The sequence below is a fragment of the Dipodomys ordii genome, unplaced genomic scaffold (genome assembly GCF_000151885.1).
Source record: "Dipodomys ordii isolate 6190 unplaced genomic scaffold, Dord_2.0 Scaffold64, whole genome shotgun sequence".
NCBI classification, from domain to species: domain Eukaryota; kingdom Metazoa; phylum Chordata; class Mammalia; order Rodentia; family Heteromyidae; genus Dipodomys; species Dipodomys ordii.
Genome location: NW_012267280.1, coordinates 8,352,259 through 8,377,416, shown reverse-complemented (window position 1 = coordinate 8,377,416; position 25,158 = coordinate 8,352,259). Strand labels below are relative to the sequence as shown.

Here is a 25,158-nt window from a genome sequence, read left to right as displayed (position 1 = left end):
CAGGTCGGCGGCGGGGCGCCGGATCCGGGAGCCCGAAGGTGAGCTGGGCCCAGGTGGGGGGGTTGCGGCGTCCGAGGGGGCCCTGGGCCGGGGGCGGCGGCATCCATGGGGTCCCTGTTACCCCTGGGAGATCCCCAGCACTGGAGGTATCCGTGAGGTCCCCGGTATTCTCGGGGTCCCAGGTATGGGGCTCCCGAGGGTCCAGAGCGCAGAGGTGCGCACCCTGCCTGGGCCTGAGTGGAGTCCGCGATGGACATCGTGTGCCTAGGCCGAGCAGAGACCAGGGGAACGCGCCCGAGGCCGGGGTCGACCGGGGCCTGTCCACCGCCCAGGGTGGCCATGGCAGGGGTAGGACCTGACCTGTCCACCGCCCGAGGCGGCCATCACCGGGGCAGGACCTGACCTGTCCACCGCCAGAGGTGGCCATGACCACGGTAGGACCTGGCCTGTCCACCGCCCGAGGCAGACATGGCCACGGTAGGACCTGGCCTGTCCTCCGCCAAAGGTGGCCATGGCCATGGTAGGACCTGGCCTGTCCACCGCCTGAGGTGACCATGGCCACGGTAGGACCTGGCCTGTCCACCACCCGAGGCAGACATGGCCACGGTAGGACCTGGCCTGTCCACCGCCCGAGGCAGACATGGCCACGGCAGGACCTGGCCTGTCCTCCGTGCCTGGCTGCAGTCTCCGGATGGGGAGGGCGTGGACCTGTCCACCCTGGAGCTGGAAAGCCTGCCCAGGCTGACCTGCCGGGCTGTTCCTCCCCAGAGCACCCGGCCTTTGTTCCAGGGAGAGCCTTGGTGCCGAAAACGCGCTGCCTTTGTAGATGCTCCCCAACATCACAAGTAGAAATAACGGACATTTTAAATTTTTTCTTATGTGGTATATATTGTGTATTTATTATATAATATTTTATGTATCCAGTATCCATTACATATAATATTATATAGTTTGTATATTTATTTTTACATAGATGGGTGAAAATAAATATACAAAGTCAAATATATCCCATGTGTTCTGTATTTGGGGGAAGAAATAGATAATAATGCAGGATATAAAATAGAACCAGAATAGAAATAACATAGACTATTTCCTCATTAAGCAGAAACATCACAGCCAGGATGCCGTGATGTGGCTATTATATATTCATAATATAATGCTTGTGTGCATTAGACTATACCAAACATTGTTAAGCTGGGTGCCAGTAGTTCACACCAGTAATCCTAGCTACTCAAGAGTCTGAGATCTGAGGGTTGAAGTTCAAAGCCAGACTAGGCAGGAAAGTCTTATTTCCAATTAACCAGAAAAGGGCAAAAATTGAGCTGTGGCTCAAGTGGTAGAGCACTAACCCTGAGCAAAAATGCTCAGAGACAGCACCCAGGCCAAGAGTTCAAGTCTCAGGACCAGCACACAAAAAAAAGAAAACTAAAAATTCATGTGAATAAGGTCAAAGTCGATCCATCTAACGCCCGTGGTAAATAGCTGAATAATCTACTCACTGTTGATTCCTCAAGGAAGCTAATTGTCTGTTTAGCTAACAATTTCTCCTTAATTATAGACTATTAATAAATAAAATGGTACTTGTCAGGAGCAACAGAATGTCTGAATTTCACAAGTCATGTTTCAGTCCCGTGATCAAAACGGTCTCTAAAAGAAAAATCATTAAATGAACAAATTTGCTTTTAGAAGTAAAGCTTTATTAAAACCTCTTAAACCCCATTTTACTGTAGATAGGAATGAGGTAAATTTGCCATGACTTTATTTTGTTCAGAGTATTGAAGTTAATGAGCTTCTAGACAGACCCCTTTCTTAGCACATCTCAGGTCGGAGAATGTAAAGGCTCCTAGACTCAGATTTTCTAACTACATTTCCCATGACAGCCTGAGCCAATATTTGGAGAATCCTAAGTATGGCGCTACCATTTCAAAGGAAATATCATGACTTCTATTTTCCTAATGTGTGCTTTTACAGAATACGTTTTTGTTCTTAAATGTATCCTTGGGTTTGAACTCAGATCCTCCAGTTTGGCTTGTGCTTTTACCACTTGAACCATGCCTCAAGCTTGGCTTTTGGCTAGAAACTTTGGAGATGGACTCTTGTGGACTTTGATGCTTTGTCTGGCTTCCAGCCATGATCCTCTGGATCTTGGTCTTCTGAGTAGCTAGGAGTACATGCATGAGCCACTGTTCCCCAGCTCGGGGTACTTTTCCACTTGGAAAGGTCAGTCGGAACCATTGGTGAGTTAGATTGTAATCGCAGAAAACTTAGCCATGTGGAGTCCAGGAGAACTGTGTGAGGACACATCCAAGGGCCAGAGCTGTGCCATTCTTCATACCCTGAGGTGGGGACGGGTTTTCCGGCTTGCGTGGGCAGATCTAGCAGGTTAGACTTTGAGAACCAGAAAAGCGTTTGTTAAAGCCAAGATGGAGCATCTCATACGATGATGAAGTTTGATCCCAAGGTGGATAATTCATTTTCTTCTGAATGAACTGGATGCCTGTTATTCATGGTTTTTGGTGGTTTACTAGAGCCTTGGGATTTCTTTCTGAGCGAGTTTTACATCTTCTCCTTTGTCCTCTTGATATTTAAAGGCAGTCTTCTTTCCACTTGAAATAGCTCCCTTATCAGATCACCTAGTGAATGACTAATTCACCCTGAAGACCCCTAAATCGATTGTGGCTCCGTTCGCACCCCATGATGGGAGGAAAGATCGTTCACCAAGTTTTATGGATGGGTTCAAAGTGTTTCTCTTACTTCTTGAAGATGAAAACACCCATAATTCCATTGGGGTATGGGCAGCCCGGTTCTGTGTGGATCCTCTCCACTGCTGGTCCAGACAGCGACATGGAGGGCTTAACACACCCGTGCTCCCTGGCACTGGCCGCTGGCTGGGCCATTTGAGGCACAGTGACACACACACTCAAAGGAGGCAGCACAGTAACCAGTGTGACGGCAGTGCAAAACCTGTGGTGTGTCCCCTCGACACTGCCTGCGTAGCCTGTGGTGTCCACACAACAATGCCCGTTTTACAGGAGGGACCCTGATTTGCTCCAAGTCGTTCCAGAACCCAAGAGCTTTGTCCCTTGGGGCTCTTCCTTACCTCCACCCCCAGGACCCCACAGCCTCAGACCGCAGAGGACAAAGCAGGCAAACGCCTTTGGGTGCTCATTTGCTCACTGAGGTACATAAGAAAGACACGTAGGGTTTGGGTGGTGAAAAACCACCCCAGAGACTCTATGAACTGGCAGGTTGTAGGCATTTTACAGATTGCAGATATGGATATATTTCTGGAATCCAGCAAAAGGCTTTCTTGATATAGAAGACTGCACTAATGGACAGTTTTTGTATTGAACCTCATCTCATGAGTGATACTGTTGTAGTAGTCATGTCTGATTGCTCAGTGTAAAAACACATGAAGCCTAATTCAAATGGAAAATTCAGATGGAAAATTCAAATGGAGACAGAGGAGAGCGTGTGGCAGACCAGGCCACCAGGGAGCCCCACTGCCCAGCTCATCCCTGGGCTGAGGCTTCCTGAAGGATGAGAGATCCCAAGCCAGCCCTTCTCCACCCACTGACGGGCTGGCAGAGTCCAGCAGTAAAAGGAAGAAAACCAGCACGAAGAAAGAGGTCAAATCCCAGGACACTGAGAAAAGAATTCAGTTTCATCACTTCCTGAGACAAAGCATCCCAAACCTATAAGATGGAACTGGGTCGTTTATAACAATACCAGCAACATTTAAATTATAGCTAATATATGGTAGCAATTATCTAAGCTACCATATTTCTTTTCCATATTGTAAGTAAATTAAATAGTTGATTAGTGGGGGAAAAAGACTAAAAAATCCAACTGTTATGTCCAAACATATTTAAATCCAAGAGACTTTCATCTCCAGTTAACCACCAAAATGCAGGAAGTAGAGAGTTGTGGCTCTAGCTGTAGAGTGAGTATAGCCAAGGGATAGAACCCAGACCCTAAGTTCAAGTCCCAGTACCAGCACACACACACACACACACACACACACACACACACACACACACACACACACACACACACACACACGCTCCTAAGCTAAATGGAAAAAAAAGACAAAGCTTTTCCATTGGGAAGTCAGCATGCTATATAAATAAATTTTTAGGATGTGGAATTTGGATTTTAGAGGGATCCTTTTTAGAGTTTACCTTAGGGAAACTTTGGAGGACACTGAGAAGAGGCTAATGAGTTCTCTGAGGCCAGGCCTGCACCGTCTCTCCTCCCACCCACTTCTCTTGTCAGGAATTGGGCAGGGGAAGTGCTAGCCACTGTCAAAACTTTTATTAGTAGCTAGCACTGATGTTCTTTATAAATGTTCTTTGAGAGAAGATACGTTCTACGCTGCGTTAACTAGAAGAGAGAAGACAGTGCATTTCACGGCTATCCTGGACCCCAGCAACTAAATTATGAATTTTATTATTATAAACAAAATGGTTCTCAAGGATGGAAGACCTTCAACATGGCTTCAGTCAGTCCCAGGCATAGACATCTGATAGATGTGACCACTCTGCAACGGAAAAGAAATACAGATTTCTAAGCCTGGCATGGTGGTACACACCTGTAATCCCAGCGCTTGGGAGAGTGAGGCAGGAGGCTCACACATTTGAAGCTACCTGGTCTACATAGCATGTTCTAGGCAAGCATGTGCTATCAATTTGGACCTTGTCTCAAAAACAATGATTGATTTCTAAATATGAATCCAAACAGATACAGACGTTGAAGGTCAAAGTTCAAAAGGAATGGTCCCATCTGAAATTCAGAAAGCAATACAGAGGCGTCGAGGTCACTAATTTATGACCTACGTGCTCTTCTGCCACCTTGAGTGCACTTAACCTGCACATCGTTTAATAACCAGAAGACCTATGCTTCCGCTCCACGGAGACTCTACTCCATTCCAGGCAGAAATCCATGCCTCAGTCAAGCATGGATTTCAAATGTCCGTGCTCTGCTCTCCACACAATCATCGGTTAACCTCTGAGCCATTCGAGTCAAATTGCAGCCTTCGAAGTCGGTCTGACGTACTCAGACCGCAGGTGCAGAGGCAAGGTGGTGAAACCGTTCGGCTTCTTGCCCAAGGGCTCAGATCTTACTGTGTTTCTCCTGTGCCAAAGAGTTCATGCCTCTCACCCCACCCTGCCGATGAGCTGCCTCTGTGGTGTGTGTGTGTGTGTGTGTGTGTGTGTGTGTGTATCCCAAAGGCTCAGGAAAATTTAGAAGGGTATGGACAGAAAAACACAGTGTTTACTGCTGCGTGCTCCTCCTGGATCTGCACATGTGAAAGCATGCCTTTGCATTCTAGAGACATGTCAGAACCACACTAAATTCTCCTTGGTTTCTGAGGGAGGAAGTCTGTTGGGGAGGTAGATTAGCATCCTTGGAGAAGGATGTCCAGCACTCCCCACGGAGCAGGCGCTGAGCAGGGAGGGGCTGCCCACCCCCATCCCAGAGGGGGCCAAAAGAGGAGGGGCTTTTACCTCAGAACCCCTCCCCACAGGAGACAAGGAGATTTCCTCTCTTTTTTTCACCCCTCTGCAACAAGCAGAGTGTCTGGGCTTGGGAACTGGAGCTATACGTTGGTTTCACAGTTTCTAATTCTCCAATGCCTACTAAAAATAACACTTGGCTGATATTTTGCACTTCCTCGATAAGCTTTGAATTTCTATACACTTAACCAGCAGCCTTACCAATGTTAAGAGTTTAGATCTCCTAATGTCTATATTCTTTTACAAAGATTTCTGTGAGTCCTCAGTATTTGCTGATACTTGTCTCACAGTTTACTACGCTTTTTTTTCTTTTCTTTTCATTTTTTTTTTTGTTGGTTGTGGGGCTTGAACTCTGGGCCTGAGCGCTGTCTCACAAGTCTTCAGCTCAAGGCTAGCACTCTACCACTTGAGCTACAGCGCCACTTCCGGTTTCCTGGTGGTTTGTTGGAGATAAAAGTTTCACGGACTTTCCTTTCCTCTGAACCGCAATCCTCCGATCTCAGCCTCCTGAGTAGCTAGGATTACAGGCGTGAGCCACCAGCACCAGGCTTTACTACACTTTCTGTCTGTAAATTCCCAAGAATTCATAGAAGGAAGTTGTGCCATCAGACTTGCAAGGACTGGCAGTCCTCTGGTGAGCATTTGCTTAGTATAATTCCCAGGGCTGTTCCTGAAATCTAAAACAACAGGAAGGCAGAGGCCTCTGTTACATCCCTGCAACAAAGGACTGAACTGACACTTGATGGGGGAAAATGACTTCTCCCATAATCACAAAAACTCACCTACCCCAGAGTCAGGAGTCAAACACACATCTCTTTTTTCCCCAACTCCAAATTCTTTTTATGTCTCTTTCTAAGTCTCTGAAAACAATTAAAATAATGGTATAAGGATGATCCCCAAGTCAAACACAAGATTCATGATGAGGACAGAGTTGGAAAGGGTCAGCAGAGAAAACCTTTCCCTCCCTCCGTCAGTGCTTGTGCAAGCCATCTGCGGGCATAGTTTCAGCTGTGAGAATGTCCTGAGGGACCACTGTCTGCTCCTCTCATTCTTCCCGCATCCATCCTTTCTGTGTACCAGTGCCAGATGTGTCCCTGGTCCCCATAGGGACCTGTGAGACACAAGGGTACAGCAGAACCATCCTCCACACTTCATGCCGGCCTGCCCCCAACCTCTGTGTCCTTCCTCCTCACCAAGGACCTGACCGGGCACTGAGAGGCCACCATTTGCAAAAGGCTCACCTAGCATCCTACATGTGTTTGAGTCCTGCTGCAGTGAGACCCCATCTCATGAGTGGGGTGTCGGAGATGAAGCAAGCATTGACTGATCCCCAGTCTGTGCCAGGACCCCTACCCAGGACGGAAGAGTGACCAGCAGTGACCTTCATGAGGGAGGGTGGAAGTCACTGGTCTCTTCCTGGGGTCACAGCACTGTGGGATTCCACCCAGCCCAGGAACAAAACCAAATGGGAGGGTCCAACAATCACATGTTTAGATCGATCAATCTGGTCAAAAAGTTGTCCTCAGCCTGGTGTGAAGTATCCTGGAAAATTGCCTTAACGTATTGTCTACAGGTCTGCAGCTGTTAGCATAGAAACCAGACCCACGCTAAGCATCCAGCTTAAGTAGCTCATCATTTCAGATGAGCCAAATGCAGCAGCAGAGACACTGTGACAGTAGTGTCCTGAGATGCACTGTCAGCCAGAGAGCCCCTGTACCTGAAGTTCCAAAAAGAACATGGAAAGGCAGGCTGTTCCGAAGCACACGCCCTGTCCTAAGCAGGAGATGCTGCTGTGCTGTCCTCCATTAAACCAGCAACTGTTGTGTATTGTGTGTTGGCACACTGGCTTGTAAATTAAACTCCCACTGCATACTGAAGAGAAAAGGTGCTGGGTCCTCCTAGTCTCTCCTAGCAATCCTTATAGGCAAATAAAGACCTGGCTGAGAGTCTACATCTCCTTATTTCCTGGGGTAGTCTTCCTTATTTCCTGGGGTAGTCTTCCTTATTTCCTGGGGTAGTCTTCCTTTTGTCTTGGAGTTTCTTCCTTTTGTAAAGAAATACTCAGATCCACGGCTTGAGGGGCTTTTTCCTCCAGAGGGTCTGGGTACTCTCTCCCTCTCCCCTTCCCTCCTTCCTTTCCTCCCTCCCCCTCTCTCTCCACTTCTCCTGAAGACAAAATTGGAAGACAAAAACAGATTTTTCAATTGCCAATTGGCATTTGGATTCTATAGGGCTGGTTTGAATCACTTATATGATGACTACTTCCTAGGTAACCCAGAAAGCTGCACAGCCTCTGAGAGCGGCTGTATTCAATATCACTTCACCCCCTGCCTTCTTGCATGAGTCAGCAGCCACCGCCTCCCTCTGCGGGTGGCGTGCAAGGTGTCCCGAGAGCCAGCTACTTGGCCTCGGTTTCTCCTTGAAATGGGCAGTCCTCTTACCAGTGCCCCAGCACAGGCCATGTGCAGCTAAACACACATGTTGATGGTAGGATGATAAACAAGGCCCTGCTTCATTTCTTTCCTGCACAGTCGGTAGGTTCTAAACTATGCACAGTGGCTGCCCGGAGCACGAGCTGCATGGGCTGATGGGCCCTGGGCCCCCAGGACCACGGTACCCGAGAATGTATGCTTCACTCCAAGTCCCTATACTCTCCCAAATGAGCTTCTTATCTCAAACCCTGGCTCATGACCCAACACAATCCTCCCAAAGATGTTTCCATTTGAAAGGAAGAAAGGATTTTCACTTGTACAACTGGTGCAAGAAAGAACGTGTGTGTGTGTGTGTGTGTGTGTGTGTGTGTGTGTGTGTGTGTGTGTATGGTTGCAGTATTGATTTCATCCAGAGAAGCAACCAAAGCCCCAGCAATGAACTATTTGTCCTTTGGTGGAACTGCTCTTCCTTCTCTGGAATTCTCAGGTTAGACCACCTGCCCGTGGCTGGGTTTTACAGCAGGACAGAGAAGACACAGACAAGATGAACAACCGATTTAAAGCAGCATGCCCCGTGATCGATCCCTGCAAACACTTCACAGTGATCTTCAAAAGTAAATAACCAGTGCCCGACAGCAGATTCTACAGAGGAAAATCCAGTCTTCTAAAAATGTTTGAGCATTGTATTGACTTGTCCCTTAGTATTCAATTACCTCTCTCTATTGCTAGTAATACAGTCCTCTGAGATCTTCAATAGATGGATTGTCTTCAGTCCTTTGAAAAATGGAACCCACCGTGGCTAACTCTCCAGCTCTTCGCTTGTTCCCAGTTACTACCAGAGTGTTTACGTACCTCCTCCCCTTCCCACTAGAGTTTAGTCTGCATCACAGGAGTGCGTGACACCCCAGACAGAGGGCTGCATTGCTAAACATGATTTTATACATGCAGTTGTGGTTCAGTGAGAAGCAGAGATCTCTGCTATTCCTTCAACCAAGGCTTAAAAACCATCTCTGACTTAGGAGGAAAGTGCCTCCCTCATCTACAGATGGTAATGTAAGACCTTGAAATGTCTTTTTAATCTGATGATTATTAGAAAACCTGGTGAGTTGGCCCAGCGATGAATCAACATATTTCCCTGTTCTGGGGACTGAAATATATCTTGAGAAACCTCAGTCATGATTTTAGAAAATACATTTTGTTCCTGAGATAATCACATTATCCTAGGACATCATCTCAAGATCTGCAGCTGTTTCCAGGACTTAATTTATCAGAGGTTAACGCCGGGCAAAGCGATACAACTAGCATAGTCGTTGATATTACTGTTTATCATTTATCCCCAAGTTGTGAAAGGAGCTTAGAAAGACCAGCAATGAAGAGGGTGAGTTTCCTTCATTTGTGGAAGGTGTGAGCTGAGGACAGGTTTCATTCATACCTTTATGAAGACCTGCGTGTGGATGTCTTCGGGGTAGGCGAACCAGGCTCGGCTGGAAGGGTTTTCAAGGTGGAACGTGGACTTCCTTCAGAAACAGCCTGACCCGGGAAAAAGAGCAACCCTGAATCTCAGGAGGCAGAGTCAAGTCTGATGTGCACCAGGGCACGGGGTTTACAGACCCCAGCCCCAAAGTCCAGGAGTCCCATGTTAGGTCCAGCAGCTGGCCCCCAGATGCCAAATAAAGAGACATGGTGAAGGAGAGAGAGAGGAGCTCACTGCCACCCACAGGAAGACAGCACTTGGGTCATCTTTCAGGGTACAGGAATTGACCTCAGGTTTCAATGACAAGCCCTGTCATCCCCAGACACCGTACTCCCAGCAAAAAGTTGGGGTTCCCAAACGGGGAGGGGAGGAGAGCCAGCTACCTAAACCCCTGACAAGCAGCCACATGTGGTGTTCCGTGTATTATCTTGAAGCCCCAGGTTTACACCCTTCCTGCCACGGGGGGAGTGTGCACAGGACATCCGTGCAATGACCACGCAGCCTGCCTCCCCGCCCCGCCACCCCCCAGGCCCACGCACCAGGCTGGCTGGCTTAGAGACAGGGTGGGCGATTGGTTACACAAAAGAGGGCAGCCCAAGTAGCAAGCAAGGAAAGGAATTCAGGTTGGCCTTCTCCACTCTGGTGGCAGGGACAGAATAAAATGGGTAAGAAAGGACCCCGTGAGTTCAAGTGACAGGTGCATGGGCACCACTTCATCTGCTGTGTGTTTTTTGAGGGAGTAGTATAGACCTTATTTACATTGTCCCAGCTTTGTCATCCACAACCTCTCCTTGCTCCATATATCCATTGTTGAGGTGGCTTCATAGGTTGCAGTTGCTTCCATGGGTGATTCCCAGCATAATCTCTCTCCCTCCACTTGGGGTGGAGACAGAAGACATCCCCACCTTGTCCCACACCCCAGCCTGGGGGGACGGAGCATGAGACAAATGGGATGTGTTGGGTGTTTAGTGTGGGATCCCGAAGCCCTTGAGCCTGCTCAGCTCCCATCCTTTCCAGTGATGGCAAGGGGACAGGAGGCCCACCCCTGGCTCGCAGCTGTGTCTCAGGAGGACGTCATTGTCATACATCCTTCATCACAACCACCCACTGAGCATTGCCGGATAACTATTCTGCAACTGCTAGTAGAGGGCTAAGATCTGGGCCACCTGGTTTAGAGTCCAAAATGTACCCGTGTCCAGTGTGCAGCCTTTCAGAACCTATGGGCTGTCCCACTAGAGCCAACTCCCCTCACCTCTGCCTCTCTGCACACAAGGAGATAGCTCCGCGTGCAGCTCACATGGCCCCTGTGATTGCGGAATTCTTGCAAGTGACTTTCTGAGAGGCAAGAAGCCAAATGCTTGAGCTACGATGTCAAAGACATCCCCGTTTGTTCCTGTCCGGGAAGTCTCCACAGCAGGGTGTGGAGGACTGGAAGTACTTCTGGGCTCTTCTCTGTGATCTTCTGCATGGCACTAATAGAAGATTTTAGCTAAACCAGAGATCTGGAAACTAGACTTGGTTTAATATAAACTTGAGGCTGATTTTAGATCCAAGTGGGCCTATGGATGCCTCATTACATATGGTCAATGTGTAGCCTGAACCCTGAGGGACTATGATTTCTAGAGGCTGAAAATGAGCCCTGGCAAGCTTCAGAACTGTGCCAGGAACTGTGCTCTGTGTTTGTGCTTTTCCTGAAGGCCATAAAAGAAAAAGCAGGCTCAGCTCCTGGTGGCAGTTCCCTTTCTGAGAAGGACTTTTCCTGTAAACCTATAACCAGAATAAGGAATGAAGTTCAAGCGAAGCTTCACATTTGTTCTGCCCCGTGTAGCACTCTTGGTATTGAGTCACCAGGCTTGTCTAGGTCATTTTTCTCCTAGGTTACAGAAACCTGGGACCTTGTCTCATAGTTATGGTAACCAGCAGAGATGCTACATGGTCAAACATTCCTCTTAAACTCCCTGTGTTCAGTTTGCTCCTTTGCTTCTCTCTGCTCTCTTCGACAGTTTGGGGATGTTTGACAAGTGGTCTTCCAGGCCTGCTCTGCTGTCTCCTTGACCAGCATGGGTCCTGTCAGGTCCTGTCTAGCCTTTCAGTCCACTCACTTAGGTTTTGGCTTCTGCCTCCTGGCTAGATGTCAGGAGAGAGAGATTTACTGAGAGGTTCACACGCCTCTCCTACACATTTTCTTTGCAGTCCCAATGATGTGCCCAAGGTTAACTCTCGCGCGTGCACTGTCTCTTCAAAGTCACCGTGAGCCACTCGAGGCTCCTTCTGGTCTTCTGGCCCTGGCTTCCTCCCCAAGGCTGTCCCCAGCCTCTGTGCCCAGGACAAACCCCAGCCGCCCCTTCTCCCCAGCCTTCACCCTCGGCCTCAGCTGCCGTCTAAACCCCTAGACCTTTCTTTTTATAGCCATACCTTGAAGCTCATATACTTCTTTTTTTAGTGGGTGAATATTTTTAAAACCTCTTTCTTCTTATGTTCACACCCTGGCTCAGCACCCTTGCTGGAAGCCAGGTTTGGGAGACAGCTGATACTGCATGTGGAAAATGGCGTGCTATGACCTGTATTCTCCCACAGGGGGTCCCTCCACAAACACCGCTGGGGCTCTGGGCCCAGTGAACAGTGGTGGGTGGCCATCCTGTGTACTGTAGGGATATTTTCCTGCACCCTGGCCCCTACACATGACGTGGCAGTCGAAACCCCAGCCATGGCCTTGAAGGCTGTGTCTGTCCCCTGCTGCGTGGGGTGGGGGGGAGGTTGACCAAGGAAAGAGGAGTACACTTCATATAGAGAACCACAGTTATAAAAGGATGGCACCCCTGCCCTGAGTGATAGGTCAGCTGTGTAAAAATGAGCACTGGACTGTGGCAGGTTTTTTTTTTTTTTTTTTTGTGGATGTTAGCATTTTGGGCTTTGTTAGAACTCCCTCACTAGACTGAAATCCAATTAAATTGTGTCTACGGTGCACCCTTGTATTTAATAATCATATCCTAAGGAAAAGGCCAAGGCTTCACCTCAGAGTCTCGTCCCTATGTAAGTTCTTTCTCCAGAGCATATACAAACAGCAGAAGGCTGAGGGCAAAGAGAAATCCTGTTTGTGGATTCAGGCATTCAGACTAACTGGTGTTGCTGGTGTCCAACCAGAAAATGGAGTGACATCCACATCCACTCATTTCTCATGGGGCAGAGACCTTTATCTCTTAAGCATTGCTTTCCTAAAGGTTTTGTGTGGGGGTTGGCTTATTTACTTGTTCTGGTGGTACTAGAGCTGTGTAGTCCAGGTCTCATGCTTGCCAGTCAGGTACTCAACCATTAGGATCACACCTTCAGTCCATTTTGATTTAGTTATCTGTTTCAGACTGGAACTTTCATTTTGTGCCTGAACTAACCTTGGAAAGCAATCTCCCAACCTTTGTGTACTATGTAAATGAAATGACAGAGTTCACCACCATGCCTACCTTGTTGACTGAGAAAGGGTCTCACTAACATTTTCCCTCTGATTGTTCACAGTTCTTCCTATCATTACCCCCCCACCCCTCCCATGTAGCTGAGATTACAACTATGTCCTGGTGTGAATTTTCTTTTCGTTCACCTTCAACACATTGGTGACTGTGGCTTAGAGGCATGAATAGACATAGTGAATCTGTTTGCTCTGAATTATTCCTGAAATTCTCCATGACACATGCATCTCATCTATGTAAAAGGACAAAGCGTGGTTCTTGACTTTCTATGCCTAGCTTATTTCATGGGATGATCTCCCTTTCTACTAATGTTGTCACAGTGACAGCATTCGATCATGTGTGAGAGGGAAGAGAATTTTACTGTGTGGGCAACATGTGTCATTCAGGCATTTCTCAGATGGTAGACACATGGATACTGTTCTGATCATCTTAGAGTGAACATCATAGTGCAGATGCCTTCTTTTCACACATGTACTGATTTCATGGCCTCTGGTGTACATCCCAGGTGGGATTGCTGTCCTTGGTAGATCTGTCTTTAGGTTTTTGAGGGACCACCATACTGCTTCCCATAATGGCTATACACATCCTGCCAGCCCTTCATCTTCGCACTTTCTTTTGCTAGTAGTCATTTTAATTGGAGTGAGGCTACATCATAATGTTTATATTTCCCCAGGGGTTAAAAATGTTGACCATATTTTCACGTACATTTTGTTCATATACATGCTTTCCTTTGGAAAATGTCTGTTTAGGTCTATCGATTTTCATTGGATTATTAATTTTGCTTGAGTTTGTTGAGTTTCTTGTAAATTCTGGGCATTAACTCTTTGTTAAATATGTAGTTTACAGGTTTTTCCCCCCATTTTGTAGGTTGTCTTTTCACTCTGTTGATTACTTCCTCTGCTGTGTACTAGCATTATAGTTTGAGACGACACTAATTTGGCTTTTGTTTCTTATGCTTTTCCTCTTGCCCCTCAAAAATCCCTGCTACTCTCTATATCCCTTGTGTTTTCCTCTAGTAGTCCCGTAGTGTCAGGTCTCACATTTAAGTCTTCAATTAAATTTGAAGAGTTTTTAGATTTTATGTTGGGGGTTGAACTCATAGCTTTGAATTTTATAGGCTCTATCACTTGAATCACACCTGCAGTCTAAAATTTTCTAATGTAGACAATCATACATCAAGACTCAAGCTTGTCCTTGAACTATGACCTTGCTCATCTCAATCACCTGGATAACTAGGACTCCAGCCTTAAACCCTTGATATCAGGCTGAAGTGGTCCGTTTAACTGTTAAGACAAGGGTATCCTTTTATCCTTCAGCATGAGGTCATCCAATTTTGCCAGCACCATCTACTGAAAGGACTGTTCTTTCTTCAGTGCATATTCTTCTCCCTGTCCTGGAAACTCAGCTGCAGACATGTGAATTTATTCTAGACTCTGCTCCTTGTCTGGGTGCCTGTTTTGATGCCCGTAGTATACTCTTTGGATTACTCTTGCTTTGTTCTTTTTATCCGAGATTACTTTGTATATTTAGGGTGTGTGTAAAGAGACTTAGGATCATCCTACCGACCCAGTATTTTTGACCTCTAAGCCTTTGTGCACATCTTCTTGGCAGAGCTGTGTGTGTTCTGTGAATGTAAGTCAGGCGACTGAGTGAGGCCCTGATCGGCGAAGGAGAAGACGCGGTGGCTGAGTGAAGAGCATGCCACGGGCAGCAGAGGGAATGCACTTCTCGTGGCCTTGGGACCTGTCAGTGTGGAGCTTCATGGGCAAGCTCCATTGCTTGTAGTATCACTGCAGTGTGGAACCCAGGGAGCCAGGGGAGATGCTGAAGAGAGGTCAGGAAAAGCCAAGAGCAGCGTGCGAGACCAGATCTGCAGGGCTGGGACTTCTGCTTTCCTTCGTTTCCTCCCTCCTTCCCTCCTTGCCTTGCTCTCCCTTCTTTAAATGAAAAGGATGAAGTATTTTTGAGGGCTAATGACTTATAGACTGCCTGAGGACTTCAGGAACCTTGTATAGAAGTCAGCCTCCGAAGTCTAAGTAGTTGTTACATTTTACTTTACCAATACTGCGTAGTTTTCTAAATGCCTTTATTTGGTCCTCAGCTGAATTTGGAGAGGTTTCTGTGCTCCTACATCTCAGGATGTACATAGGATATGTAATTCATTACTCTGGTAAACAGAAAACATCTTAAAGTATTTGAATTTTAATTTTCCAAGATGGATAAGGAAAACATTGAAATTACATTGAAATTATATTGGTTTTTTTCAAAGCTGTAAGGTTGCTTTATTGTGTTTACATTTAGTAGCTCAGAAAACACCGAACTTGGATGAATTGATTTCCCTCCTACAATGAGCAGTCCTATATATTTAACCTATCTAAAAAATTCTCTATGAATATATTTTTAAATGACAAGGCCTACAGTTGATTTTTAGCACTAAATAGCAATGTTATGACAAAAATCTGGTGACTATGATATAATTTAATTAAGGATAATTGTGAATTTATTTGGGATGTAACTAATACTCAATTGGATCAGTGTTATTTCTTCCAGTGTTTTACTCAGGTTTTCAGACCTTTTTATCAGAGAAGAATAATTATTTCTAAAATTCACTTTAGGTTTTGAAACTAACATGAACCTAACTAGCCGGGATGATCCTTCAACATTAGAGATTGCTTCAGAGACTCAAGACAGAAACGCAAATACCAGTGGAATTCAGTTATCTAATTCCCTCTCGAGTGCTGTGACTGCTGAGAATGGGAATCCTGTCTCTAACGGTAAGCTCTTTCAAACCCAGAAATGAACGGATGAAACTTTAAACCAGGGAGAATGGATTTTAAATACAAAACCGCAGTAGGCTTACCAACTGGAAAAAAAATAGGATAGAAACTGTGAAATTCTGGAAACTGCAGGAATTACTGTGGGCCTCTCGTTGCTTAGGCTGCGGAAGAAAAGCTGCAGCCACTTGGCTGCCATTTCAGGTTCTGCAGTGCTGGTCTGTAAGAACCAGTATAAAATTAATCTGACCTACAGGAAATGGATGCTCTTCACTGCTTTGCATTAAAACAAAACATTCTTACAACTCAGCACGGGAAGGAGGAGGCTATGGAAGGAACACAAATGCTAAGCCGTGTCTAGGTGCTTTAAGGGCGTGAGTGAGTGAGTACACAACGTAGAAATTAATTTGGTCATTGCTATTCGAAGTTATATCAACAGATATTTCCTCTCACTCATAAAAGAAGCCTAAGTCTTCTCATAATGGCTGATGATAAAACCCAAACCATTCTTCCTTGAGAACACACAGAGAACTGGACAGAGAGTTTCTGCTCTGCCTGATTAAAGGTGTTGGAGAACTGTCACAGGTTCTGCAATAAGGGATTAGGGGGCAATGTCAGCCTGGGCCTTGTTCCCCCATTCCAGTCTCTTCTCTCAGGAACATAGGCGCTGTTCCTCAGTGTAGAGCAGGCAGCAAGAAGCCCACTTTTGCTTCTGTCAACTGCTATTCCAGGGACAGAGCCTAAGCTGAGGTTCACCCATGGCTAGGCGTGGGGTTTTGAAGAATGCCACCCTAACTTGGTTTACCAGGACCACCAATCAGCTGGGACTCTGACCTCCAAAGTTGGAGCATTGTACTCCCAGGACACAGCAGTGATTATCCTCAAAAACAACAATCATCTTCAAAGTATTCTTTAAAACTATTATTACTTTTTCCAAATATGAAGTCCAACACAATCTAAAAGAACTGAATGCATAGCATACAAGATAAGAAGGAAAGTCATAAATTACTACCAAAAAAAAGTCAGTTGTAGTTTATCCACAGGGACTAAAATGTTTGAAGTTCAAAGACATACTCCTTAAAGAAAGTGTGGCTATGTGGAGGCCTGCTCAGATAGATTTTTTTTTATTAAATGTGAAAATTCATCAGATATGAGAAATCAAACAAAACAGTGAGATAGATATACTGAAATTGATAGAATAGAGGAATCAAATGAAGTATACCAGAGGATGAAATTAAATTTAATTAGACCCAGTTGTTGAAAACTATACAAAAATAACAAAGAAGGAGAGCAAGGTCATCTCTAAAAGGAGCCACGCAGAAGCAAAGGAAAGGAATGGGAGTTGTCTTAGAGACATGATGAGAAGGTCTTTGGATCCTAGGGGTTGGAAATGTTCTGGTGAGGAATGTGAGCGATGTTCCAGGCTCTGGTGAGTGCGTGGAGAAGCCAAGCCCCGGTGGCTGTGTCCTGCCAGGAAGTGTGGAGACCCACGGTGGTAGTGTGTACTGAAGTGTGTGGTTCCATGTGACTTAGGGGTGCTGCTTCACGCTCTCTGCTGGGAAGAAAAGAACACAAGCCCAGCCTCCTCAATCGATGCCAGGATAGCAGTTATCCTCTGGTGTGTGACACGCATCCCTGCACCTGTGGACGGAGTAAGCCAGGGAGTGACTCTGAGCTGTTGTTCTCTGGGTGTCAGCAAGTGGTGTGGCTTAGCTTTACGACTTGTCTGGCTCATCCTGAGCCAAAACAATGGTCATCTTCACACAGGACAAAGGGATAGTGTTTTTACAACTTGGGTGGTTAGTGGCAGGTGACAGAGAGATGCCAGCCTTACCCACTTGCATAGGCCTCTCTGCATAGCACTGTCCCCAAGGGAAAGCTGCCTTCCCCAGACAAGAAGTCCAAGAGTGCTCCTATGAGCTGAGGTTTCTCTATGGTTTTGCCATGGAATGCAGCACTGCTGTGTGTTCTATATGTCGGAAGCATGTCCTCAAATCCAGTCCCTGGTGTCTGAGAGGGCATTCTGAACCGGAGGGCCTGAGCAGGTATAGCTACCACATGGATGAGCTCCACCATCTTCAAGATGGCCCACCCCACCCCCCCTACCCTGCCCCCCGAGTATTGCACAAAGGCCTTACACTGGGCACAGAGGCCTTGCACTGAACCAGTCTGGCTCCAATCACCCTGTAAGTACGATTCTGCATCTCCAACCTGGAGAGACAGAACTCAAGGGACAAGAAGCAGGTGACTGGGTGCAGTGCTGGGCGGTGGCAGGAGATAAATAGAGGGTGGGGGTGCCTGCTAAAGACCAACTGCCCACTTGTTCACATCTGCAAAGGTCAAATCCCGTGTCTGAGCATCCATCCCAAATCTATCCAACCTCAGTGAGACAATATAAATCCCCACATTTCTGCAAAGCTTGAATTGAAAAGTAGAAAGGAGACCACTTGTCAGTCTACCATTAGGAGATGCTTATAAATTAAAGACCAAGCATGAATCTTTAAAGCAGCCAGATGTTCAAAAATGATCAGTTGTAACAAAGGGGCACAACAGAGATCCCAGGAAAAGTGTAATGACATTTTTAACATGTTCAGTTAGAATAACTGTCAACATAGATATTTTACTAATCATAGAAACTTTCCTGTAAAGATCAGAAGGGAAGTAAGGATATTTTTAGAAAATAACAGGAAGAATTCCACATTGGTATGCTCCTAATGCTCAGCAATACTAGAAAGATTTTTAATTTTAAAATAAGGGAAGTCAGGAAGGAGGGAAACTACTGTTTAATATCAAACCCCGATAAATCTAACTTGCCAACTACGCCCCCTGAGGAAAGCCCCGGGAGAATGCAAATAGGGTGCACAGTTTCCAAACTAATCAGAAACATAAAATATAATAATGGAGTCTGAGTATGATGATGTGTACCTGGATACTCAGAAAGCAGAGTTCTCAAACAACAGATATAGAAATAGCTAAATAATAGCGTAAGTAAACATTAAACAAACTGAGCATCTGTCTACAAGGTACACTCTCAGAACTTCTTGTGCAAATTCTCCCAACATTATAAAAGTGAAATAATTCCAGTGTTGCACTAACTTTTCCAGATAATGTGATTAAAAAAGCTGAAGGAGAAAGACAAGAAAAGGCCCCAGCTGGCATAAATAAGCACTTTTCCTCTGTGGGCACTAAAGGCAGAATAACCGACTGTCACTCAGCCAGAGAAAGATGACTTGTGACTGGAACGCCACCACTCACAGCAGACATCCTGTGGGTTATAAGTCTAAATATTAAATAATAAAACGTATACAAGAAAATATAGGAGAGCATCTTATTTATAACTCCTCCCTTCCCTCACTTGTCTTAATTTTAGAGGATAGGCATTGAGAATTATTTTTTTATTAAAGAGAAAAGGAATATAAAAAGAAAGACTGGATGCTGGTGGCTTATGCCTGTAATCTTAACTACTCAGAAGGCTGAGATCTGAGGATCACAATTCAAAGCCAGCTCAGGCAGCAAAGTCTAAATTCTTATCTCCAATAAACTACCCAGAAAAAGCTGGAAGTGGTGCTGTAGCTCAGGTGGTAGAGTGCTAGCCTTAAGCACAATGAAGCTTAGGGATATTGCCCAGGCCCTGAGTTCAAGCCCTAGGACTGGCAGAAAGAAAGAGAAAGACAGACAGACAGAAAGACAGAAAAGAAAGAAAGAAAGGAGGGAGGGAAGGTGGGAGGGAGGGAGGGAGGGAGGGAGGGAGGGAGGGAAGGGAAGAAGAAAGAGAAAGAAAGGCAGGAAGGCAGGAAGAGCTTTATACAAGATGGAAAGGAAGGAGCCATTTACAAAATAGAGAGGGAAAGAGGGTGGGAAGAAAAAAGGGACCGTCCTTGTACCCATATATTTAATCATTCTGACCATAGCTATAGCTTGGGAAAGGGTCTTAATACAAATAGCTGTGAGTTTACCCCAAAATTTAAAACCAAAAGCTAACTGAAGAAGCAACATTCTCTAGACAACACTAGAAACATTCACGAAATATTTTCATAGAAAATCAATACCAAAAAATTAATTCTTTAGTACTATAAAGGTTTTACACTACAATTTGTGAATTGTATGCCTAATCATTTCTAAGTCCATGATATGTAATAAACAAATGACAGATGTGCAGGAAAAAAACTACAATGTGTATAACAAATAGATTGTGTTCAAATCCTGTCACAGACTTATACACCTCCCTTAAACAGAGGAACATGAAAAAAATTAGCAGGCTCTCAGTTACTTGAACATCCGAGAGTAATGATGCACACAGAAGCAATGTTATTTCAGTTAAGGATTCAGTCTCTCGAGGCAGATTGGCATGCCACTGCTGTGCTCTTTTGGTAGATCCCTGGAAGTCCTGGGTTGCGATGTTTCCCAGTAGTTACTGAAAACTAAGCACCTTACTAAGGGCCATGACCCAAGCCTTAATCCTGGCTACTTGGGAGGCAGAGATCTCAAGGTCTAAGTTCAAGGCCAGCCTGGGCCAAAAGACTGAGCCTGGTGGTACAAGTTGTGGGCAGGGTGGCACTTGTCTGTCATCCTCAGAGATGGTGGGAAGCACAAGTAGGCGGATCACAGCCCAGACCACTGGAGCACAAAGCAAGACCCTCCTTCGGAAACAACCAATTGAGAAAGCAGCTGGAGGCATGGCTGAAGGGGGAGAGTGCCTGCCCAGCGAGCAAGAGGCCTTGACTTCAGTCCCAACACCACCAAAAAAGCAAAGAAAACAGATAAACAAACACATGCTGCTTTCACCTGTTTAGATGGCAATCCTCAGTGTACACTTGCTAATTGAGTTTAGTATGAATTTTGCAAATGAGCTAATGAGTGCTAGGGGAAAAAAAACCTTGCCCTACTCAGTACTGTCCAAACTGAACACATTTCTACATAGATAGGACTGCGATAACTCCAAAGGCAATGATGAGCATTGATGCCTAATGTGCATAGTATCATCAATGATCTTTCTAACTAAAAGCACGCGATGAAAGTAAATGTTTAAAATAAAGTTCTACATGAATGAGAAGCCATACTATTTTTCTAGGAAATGATCTCTCCTTGGGATTCCAGGGTCTGTATGCTACCTCTGCCTCCCAGAAATAATTATCTGTTTGTTCATTTGATGAAATATAGTTATGTGTGGGTAATTATAGCTATCACTTACTTTAATTGCCATCCTTTTGCTGATGTTAACAGAGACTTAGATCTCTTTTTGTATACTTAATTATTCCCTGGACTTGTGGTTATTTATCATTAGATTAGAAAGCAGTTCGTAGTGTTAGAATATGTTGGCTCTAGCGAACAAAATATTGTTTATATAAAGATGCTTATTTAGTGGAGAAACGGAGATCTAAAGAAAAATTCCAACTAGGGCACTTTATGATCAGTATGATTTTCTTTCTGGCTGTTCAATAAATATACATTTTATTGCTGAGCATCAGGGAAAAAATAGCAATTAAAGAAGGCAGTTGCTCCATTTGGGCCTGCATTTATCTGTCACCGGGAGGAGAAGGTCTTGTTTTTCTGTGCACTGCACTCAGCCTCTGCACAGCCTGGTTATCTGTGCTGGTCCAGGCTGGCTGAGCAGAAGCCCTGCTGAGCCTACTCACACAGAGCCCAGTTCTTGGTATGCCCTGAATTAATTCCTACACTGTATCGAGTCTGGCCCGGTCAAAACCAAACCCTGGTGAGCTGGGAACCCGCCTCATGGCTTCCATCTGCCACAGCTCAGATAGACGCAACCCGCCATCCAGAGAGCCCTGGTGGGAGTATACATGCATGAATGCACACCGTCGGACATCATCTTGTTTGTGGTAACTGTGCGGATTCAGCTCCCTTCGCCCTTCCACACTCTAAGAATCCCAGGTCCGCAGCAAGACTGCAAGGAAGCTTCCTGAAATCCTTCCATCCAAATGAACTCTGCTACCCCGAGGTTTTGCCCCCCACCCAGTGTTTCCCGCACTCCTACTTCACCTCACCCACCCTCTCATGGTGTCCAATGTTGTTGCCCCAAATGCTAAGCTTCTTGAGGGCCTGGAAAGGCGTTGCTTGGTTCTTGGTTCTCTCCCTGCCTGTTTAGCACCAATTTAATCGAACTAACCTATGTGATATGCATGATACGATTTCTTTGGTCCTGGGTCTGTGCCTTAGAATCAAAACTGAGCTTCTGTTTCAGTTCTAAAAGCAACCTTCTAAATCATTGCTGAGTTTGGAAAACTAGCTAACAATTTTCTTCTGCCTCAGATCTCCTGGCTCGGTAAGAGACCAGTGATCTAGAGATGCATGCTGCTGTGTCAGCCCTCCCTCTCCCCCTACCGCCCCCCCCCACTGCTCCATCCCATAAATACCTCAACAGGTGAGTGAGTCTTAGATGTGGGTCTTAAGCCTGTTTTGTTTCTTTTTGCCAACTCCCTGCCTAGTTGCCTGGAATTGTAAACAGGACCCCATCTTCACTTCCTCAGAATTCCTGAAATTCTGGATTACTTCAACATGAACTCCATGGCTGGAGTCTTACTTGCTGCTATTGCCTCCAGAGTCCCCATGAACCCTCTCCTGATCTCTAGGACATTGCTATGGGTTCTGTTTGAGGACATTCCCTCTCACCAGACCCCATCTGACCTTGTGTCAGGGTCCAGCTGCTGGCCTGTCTCCTGACAGGGAACCCCCTTTTCCTGGGCATATTTGTCCATTTAACCAGAAGATTGACTGGCAGGACCTCCCCAAAGAGCACATGCTCTGCTGTAATTGGAAAAATGCACAGTGATTTTCTAATGATTTTTAATTTAGGAATCATGTATATGTTTAATCAATTAAACTGTGCTCACTAATTATGCTTTCCAAGGAGAGGAGTAATTGCTTCAGTGTTTAAAGTTCTCTAGGTCCAGTCCACCCCGTGGGGCAGTTACTTATCTGTTCATGTTTATAAATCAGGTCTCTTGTGGAGATGCGTGCATGACACCACCCTCCTAACCATTGTAACATGACCAATTTGTCCCTGGGCACCTCTAGCTGTGTTTAGAACACCGTGTCATGAGACAGGGTGCCTCTGGGATCTGGTGCTGGGAGCCCAAGGAGGCAAAGCCTACATAGTAGCCCGGGTGCCCCAGAACAAAGAACTGCACGGCACCCATGCTAGAGTGGAGATGCCGGGCTTCTGTCTTGGACGGTAATCCATGAACATCACTCTGTTTCTCCTAAGTACGGCTGCGTCATTTGGGGAGGGACGGGTGAGTTTCTGGGAGCTCATGGTCACCCTTGTAAAATTGGTTATGATTGGTGCATGGAGGAAGCACGTGCTCTCCTTCCTTCATGGGGCCTCCCTGCTCAGCACAGTAGAACCCCCTGCCGAACACCCTCCCCTACGCCTTACCTTCCTTTCACCTGTGCTCTTCCTCCCTCATCCCTGCGAATGAGGGCCCCCTGCTTCCTGGAGTGAGCAGGGGAGACGTCTTCCTGCCTGCCTTTGCCGTGGCTCCCAACCTGTAGGAAAGCTCCTCCTCTGCCTTCTTTATGCTACCACCGTGTCTTTCTTCTCATCATTCTGTCTGTTACCATATTCACAGCTTATATATGATGTAGTATAACGTATATCTGTCAGCAGATCTTCTCTTTTAGTAAATGAAAAAGGCAGAAATGCTTTGTAAGTCCCATGTTCTGTTATTAAGTTTAATAGTCAACTACTGTTTGCTCATGTTTCTGCCCATGAAAATATGTGTGTGTGTGTGTGTGTGTGTGTGTGTGTGTGTGTTTAAGAAGTACAAAACTGACTTCATTTGGGGTCAGAGACACAACTTAACCGCTGGCTACTGTTGGCCCACAGGTCAGCCTGATGATGACAGCTTCCCCCAGCTGTGTGAGAGCCGCCCCACGCCCCCGCCCTTCCAAAGGCACCGGGAGAGTCACACCACACAGGTACGCATTCATTCGTGCAGAGCAGGTCAAGTGAGCGCCACAGAAAGCTGCTAAGTGCTAGCTGACACTCTTTTATCCTGGGCTGGGTAGCTCTGCCTAGGCTTCTTCAACTTCACACTTTTCTCTCTCCTCTATCTCAGCTGACTCCAATTTTTGGTTTATTTACAATATATATGTGTATGTACATCTATATCTGTATATATAATATACATCTATATATGTGTACATCCATATGTGTATGTACACCTATATACATATGTATGTATATCTGTATATGTATATATATGAGTGCATATATGTACATATGTGTGTATACACACACACATAAAGAAGAGAAAATAATGTCCAAAATAAAATGAATGCTTATTGTAATGGAAGACTCTAGACACAACTTATATGATGGTATTCAAAGTCATATCCGGTGCTAGTGGCATAAAGCTTCCTGAAAGATCTTGATATGTTTTGTGCATGTGGCCTGAGCTAAAAAAGGAGATTATAGATGACCAGAGAAGGGAAGTAAAACCCTGCTGCATCTGCAGTCTTACAGTGTGTCATCAGATCTCGGCATCTCGTGTTCTGTGGCGTCAGCTTCATTTGAGCTACGGCAGCTCTCACTTCAGTGAGGTCCCGCTGAGGACATTAGCCCCAGCCCTTGCTCATACCGCGCATTTCCTGTCAGTGCTCACAGAGTTTGGCTCAGACAGGTCACCATGATAAAGACCGCTCAAGAGCAAATAAAAATACTAGAGAGAGGATCTACGTGATAAAATTAGTGTTGTTTCCATGCCATTGTATTTTCAAAGATTGCTTTTAACAATTATCTTTATAAAAATATACAGTTAAAGTCCATAATACGTACTTGACTACCAATACTTTAAATACTTCTACATAAGCCATAGCATTCTTGCATGAAGCTATGGCATCATTTTGTTTTTTCGATTGTCTACATAAAAAAAAATCTTAACAAACTGGGCCAAGTCTACATATTCCGTGAATCAACTGACCAACAAACGATCACTTTCACTGGAATATTCGGATTGTATAGGCACAGCCACATTATAGGTGCCAAGTTGTTGGGGTTTTTTTTTTTAAATAACAATCATGAGAGAGTGACGAAGATCAATAATTTTAATCTTAAAAATAAATCTTATAGTCTGCTGACATCACTCACTGACCTATTGGCTGTGGCGATTGCTGGTGATAACAGATTTCCCTAATCTCCCTCCCTGCCTTAGAGATGCTTCCCAGTACATTGTAAGCGTCTGGGAGCTCCTGGGAGAGCTTGCTTTCTGTAGTGAACACTGCTTTGATTTTTGTTACTCCTCTGTGTTAGAGCAGGATCCAGGCCATCCACGCCCTCCTTAGGCCTCTGCTACAATGTGGGCCATAGAGAAAAGCAGTGATTTTTTTTTTTTAGGTTTTATTTTTTTTTAATTTTTTATTTTATTCTATTTGTGAACATGCTGTACAGAGGGGTTACAATTACATGGGCAGGATAATGCATACATTTCTTACCAAGCATTGCAGCCTCCTCCTTTGTTTACCCTTCACCTCCCTTCCCAG

The 25,158-nt window shown here is 45.5% G+C and overlaps 1 protein-coding gene across 1 annotated transcript in view; it reads left to right on the top strand.

Moving 5' to 3' along the window:
* Window positions 1-25,158, top strand: part of Myo16 (myosin XVI) — a 267,093-nt gene that overhangs the window by 224,988 nt on the left and 16,947 nt on the right. The window contains exons 32-34 of the mRNA XM_013022725.1: window positions 8,436-8,562; window positions 15,499-15,657; window positions 23,504-23,595. Coding sequence (XP_012878179.1) covers window positions 8,436-8,562; window positions 15,499-15,657; window positions 23,504-23,595 — 378 coding nt within the window. The remainder of the gene's footprint in view (window positions 1-8,435; window positions 8,563-15,498; window positions 15,658-23,503; window positions 23,596-25,158) is intronic.